A 5146-nucleotide genomic window follows, 5' to 3' on the forward strand; every position below is an offset into this window, starting at 1 on the left:
TTTTCTAATTTCCACCTAAATACATGATCTCATAGGAAAACATTTAGCTGAGCAATGTAGAGCTGAGTACTCCAAAGTTCCAAACTTTCTGTTATGGGTCGTTGCAGAAATTGCAGTTGTAGCTTGTGACATACCTGAAGGTTCTTTACTCTTTTAGTGTGAAATCTTTCTACTTTTTCTCTAATCTTTATGTTTATACTAATATTCTCATATAAATGGTTTCCTTTTTATAAATACAGTGATTGGAACAGCTTTTGCTCTGAACATGCTCTTTAGCATACCGGTGTGGATCGGTGTTCTCCTGACTGGCTTGAGTACGCTGATTCTTCTTGCTCTTCAAAAATACGGGGTATTAGTTTTGACTCTTTTGGCAGATCATTTTCATTCCATGGTCCTTTTCGCTGTGTGTGTGGTTAACTCTTATGGTTGGAATCTACACAGGTGAGGAAGTTGGAGTTCTTGATTGCATTTCTTGTGTTCACAATTGCTATATGCTTCTTCGTTGAGCTCCATTACTCAAAGCCAGACCCTGGAGAAGTCCTACATGGTCTCTTTGTTCCTCAACTTAAAGGAAACGGCGCAACTGGTCTCGCTATCTCTTTGCTCGGAGCCATGGTTATGCCGTAAGCTCTCCTCACTCTCTCGCCACCCTATTCATCATCAGATTTTTCTTTTTGATAAATGTTCTGACACCGTTTCGTTTTGCGCAGGCATAATCTTTTCCTCCACTCGGCCTTGGTTCTATCCAGAAAAATCCCTCGTTCTGCTTCTGGAATCAAGGAAGCTTGCAGGTTCTACTTGATAGAAAGTGGCTTGGCTCTAATGGTGGCCTTTCTCATAAACGTCTCTGTGATATCAGTAAGTGGTGCTGTTTGTAATGCCCCCAACTTGAGCTCCGAAGATCGAGCTAACTGTGAGGAGTTGGACTTGAACAAGGCATCGTTTCTGCTACGGGTAAAGAAGTGCTTGCGGCTTGCTGCTTAATTTTGTTTCTTTCCATAATATTTCAGAACATTTTAAGTAACTTTCCTTCCTCTGTTTTCAAACAGAACGTCGTGGGGAAATGGAGCTCAAAGCTGTTTGCGATCGCGCTTCTTGCTTCCGGTCAGAGCTCGACGATAACCGGAACTTATGCTGGACAATACGTAATGCAGGGCTTTCTTGATCTACGACTCGAGCCATGGCTCAGAAACTTACTAACAAGATGCTTAGCTATAATCCCGAGTCTGATTGTTGCTCTCATTGGCGGTTCAGCTGGAGCCGGAAAGTTAATCATCATTGCCTCGGTACCAACATTATTTATATCTCTAATCATGATGTTTATATATGACTTACTACACCAAATCAGATCCACTAATATGATAAATCTTAAAACAGATGATCTTGTCTTTTGAGCTCCCATTCGCGCTGGTTCCTCTCCTCAAATTTACTAGCTGCAAAACCAAGATGGGTTCACACGTCAACCCAAAGGCGGTATGTTACTACTATAGAAACACATTTTCATTTATCCAAAGAAAAAATATGAAAACCCCTCATCGATCTCTGATGTCATAATGTTCTCTTTCTTGACAGATAACAGCTTTGACTTGGGTCATTGGTGGTTTAATCATGGGGATCAACATATACTATCTAGTAAGCAGTTTCATCAAGCTACTTATCCATAGTCATATGAAGCTTGGCCTCGTTATATTCTGTGGAATTCTTGGGTTCGCAGGCATTGCTATTTATTTAGCCTCCATAGGTTACCTAGTCTTCCGGAAAAACAAAGAAGCCACTCCTCTTCTTTCCTCAAGAAACTCACAACATGTGGAGACACTTCCAAGAGAAGACATTGTCAACATGCAGTTACCTAATAGAGTGTCTACGTCTGATGTTGATTGATTCCAATAACATTAGACCCAAACCAACGAGTTCACTAATCAGACCCTAATAAGAATCGGTTTGTGTCTCTTTTTCTTTAATCAGATTTTCCTAGGAACAACTTTGTCTTCTAATAACACATCGGATAATAAAACCATTGCTTCCATCATCATATCATACGCATGAGCAACATACTCTCAACTACAAACAACAAAACGAAAAATATATATTTAAGATCTTATCTAATAAAGTATGTTTTCTACAAAAACCAATCTCTTGCCATGTGTTTCATAATCTTTTGACATGTATATTAAGAATCTATTTTAGAGAGAAAACAACTATACAGTTCTTCTGTTTCATAAATTAAAGATTTGAAAGTAAAATTTTATTTCACAAAGAGTGTCATTTATATTTCCAGTACACAATTTCACACAGAGTGTCATTTCATGTCATTTTTAGTTGTTGCTTTAATCAGATTCTCGTAGCAACAACCTTATAATAACACATCAGATAGTAAAACCATTGCTACCGTTATGATACTCATGAGCAACATACTCTCAATTACAACCTAAAAAACAATCAGCTATATATATAATTATTTAAGATTAAACAATAATTAGACCCATACCAAAGTTCACAAAGACTTTTCGATAGTACTAGTGGAAAGGTGTTTCGACCTTATACGAGTCGGTTTGTATATTTTCTAATTTTTTATCGATCTCACAGGAACCAAATTATATATGTATTTAATACATCAGATGATAAAACCATCGCTTCCATTACCATATGATACATATGCTTAACATATTCTCAATTACAACCAAAGAAAAAAAGAACAATCAGCTATATAAAATGATATAAGATTAAACAATAATTTAGTCAAATCAAACGTACGTATATTACTTTCGAATAAAGCTTTTTATGTGGGTATGATCAGATTCTAAGGTCGTGATCGTGTTCTAAGATTCGATTATGACTTCGTTTTGGTTCGATTCTTGAGGAAGAGGAAGATGACCTTTCTCTTGCAAGCTCTTGACAGATTCATATAGAGAATTCTTAATGGGTTTAAATTCCAAGCCTAAGTCTTTTATCTTTTGGGTAGTAAACTTGTATGGCTTCGCCCTCGGATTCTTCTCGTCGGAACACCTAATCACATCAAAACACACAACATGTTAATAAGAATACGAAATTTGGACATGATTTCTTGTATATCACTGTAAAGTAACGTATTAATTATTAGACTACCTAAAGGAGACACAAGTCATAAAACTAGTGACCAAACATTGAAGTAGGTGAAGAAAAAACATTCACACTCCGGCGTGTTTGTCTTATGGAATTTGACCCTTAGCAAGACGACACTTTTTATGATTTTTTGTACACACACATACCCAAATACGTGTTAGATCTTAACGTCAGCAGTAGGTGAGAGATGACATGTATTTTGTGATGTTGAGAGTTAGTACACAGCATGACACCAATCTCACCACAACCACACAAGTGCTAGCTTATATATATCTGGGAAATGGGACAACAGTCATAATAATACCAAATACCACCACTCATGTCCCTTTTATCCTAACTAATTATAAATATAGTTTTGAATAAATAGATACGTTCAAGTAATTGTGGTGTATCTGTAAATCCAAGGTTTGTATTTATTGGATCGACTAAATTAATCGTGTTGACTTTGATATAATTTTAGCCAAAGTGTTCTCAAAGAGACAAACGTTGACTTACTTGGTGGGAAGTGGATACTCCGGGAAGAATTTAGCCAGAATCTCAACAACCTCGCCGCGGTGAAGCGCGGTATCGGCAAGGATGTAACGGCCTGAGGCGGAGGGTGCTTCGTAGACCATAACATGGCCTAGTGCCACGTCACGGACGTCCACATAGACCTGAGTCAAGTTAGCGTAAGTCTTTGCTGAGCCGGTGAGGTACTTGAGGATATGGACTAGACTAGCGTTCACTGCTGACTGGAGCGGTGGTCCAAGAACTAGAACCGGGTTTAGCACCACCAAGTCCACACCTTTAGCCTTCGCCATCTCCCATGCAGATTGTTCCGCCAACATCTTCCCGTAGCAATACCAGTTCTAAGAAAAGATAAATTTAGAATTATATCGATCAGCATATGGTAGAAGAACAATGGTCTCATCTCTGAAACTAAGCGGCGTATACAGTGCTAATTGCTAAACCTACAAGAAAAATTATATATATCTTAACAAAGAAATATACCTTTGTGTTTTTGCAGAAATCGAGATCACTCCAGCAATTTTCATCGACTATGGCTTCAGGGCCACGGTTAGGGTTCATGTAAACCGCACCAATTGATGACGTGAACACCACGCGTTTGACCTTGGCTTTAGCAGCCGCGTCGATCACGAACTTAGCTCCGTTCACCGCCGGCTCCAACATTGTCGCCTAATTAGGTCAACATTAATTTTTTAAAAAAACTTAAAATTAGGAAGACAGAGCAATACAACTCCTCTGTTCACAAAATTAGTAGTTACTTACGGGATCGTCGGTCATGGGAGAAGCGGTGTGGAAAACGCCATCGCAGCCGTCGATTGTGGCACATAGAGCCTCGTAGTCGAGAAGGTCTGCACTGTGAAGAGTAAGTCTTTCTTTGGCTCCTTCAAGCTCTCTGAGATGATTGTTCTTGGGATCAGATGGGTTCCTTACGGTTCCTCTAACGGTGTAGCCTCTCTCTAAGAGTAACTTAACGATCCACGAAGCAATGTAGCCGCCGGCTCCGGTGACGCAGACGAGTTTCCCGTCGATAGGCATTTTTTTTTTCTTCTTCTTAAGGAGCAAAGCCTCTGAATTGAATGGTCTTGAAAGGGCTATAGAGATTAGCTAGAATGAGTTATGATGTGTCGTTTGAGGAGAGATTTGTGATTTGTATTTATAGAGAGACTGACTACTTAAGAAGTTACCGGCTTTTTCCCTTTAATTACTGGACCGTGTTTCACCGAACCATGGTAAAGAGTTGGTGAGTCTAAATATGATAATAAATTAATATATATTTGAAAGAAAAAAAACTAACAAACAGAAAAACTTAGACTAACATATATTTTTGCTCTGATTTATTCAAAGAGTGTGGGTTTGGTGAAAATGAAGAATTATTGGGATTAATATTTTAATTTAATTTTATCTTATAACACTAGAGAAGTACATTAGTTTCTAAGTTTCAGGTGATCATAAGTGTAAATGCATTAAAAACCCAAACAAAATGGTCAAGTAAAGGTGTTGTGAATCTGACTTTTACATCTTACTCTGCATTAATGGT

The 5146-nt window shown here is 38.2% G+C and overlaps 2 protein-coding genes across 2 annotated transcripts in view; one reads left to right on the forward strand and one right to left on the reverse strand.

Moving 5' to 3' along the window:
• LOC104705088 (metal transporter Nramp1-like) overlaps positions 1 to 2032 on the forward strand; it is a 3526-nt gene extending 1494 nt beyond the window's left edge. The window contains exons 4-10 of the mRNA XM_019227184.1: positions 23 to 140; positions 240 to 349; positions 442 to 623; positions 711 to 954; positions 1050 to 1286; positions 1378 to 1473; positions 1573 to 2032. Of these exons, the coding sequence (XP_019082729.1) occupies positions 23 to 140; positions 240 to 349; positions 442 to 623; positions 711 to 954; positions 1050 to 1286; positions 1378 to 1473; positions 1573 to 1881 (1296 nt within the window). The 3' untranslated portion in view covers positions 1882 to 2032. The remainder of the gene's footprint in view (positions 1 to 22; positions 141 to 239; positions 350 to 441; positions 624 to 710; positions 955 to 1049; positions 1287 to 1377; positions 1474 to 1572) is intronic.
• Positions 2586 to 4754, reverse strand: LOC104703349 (cinnamoyl-CoA reductase 2-like). The gene is made up of 4 exons (XM_010419357.2): positions 4372 to 4754; positions 4093 to 4278; positions 3598 to 3950; positions 2586 to 3006 (listed from the first exon to the last, which is right to left on the reverse strand). The coding sequence occupies exons 1-4, from the start codon at positions 4642 to 4644 to the stop codon at positions 2820 to 2822; spliced, it is 999 nt and encodes a 332-aa protein (XP_010417659.1). The 5' UTR covers positions 4645 to 4754; the 3' UTR covers positions 2586 to 2819.

This window comes from Camelina sativa, chromosome 7, assembly GCF_000633955.1.
Source record: "Camelina sativa cultivar DH55 chromosome 7, Cs, whole genome shotgun sequence".
Lineage (NCBI taxonomy): Eukaryota > Viridiplantae > Streptophyta > Magnoliopsida > Brassicales > Brassicaceae > Camelina > Camelina sativa.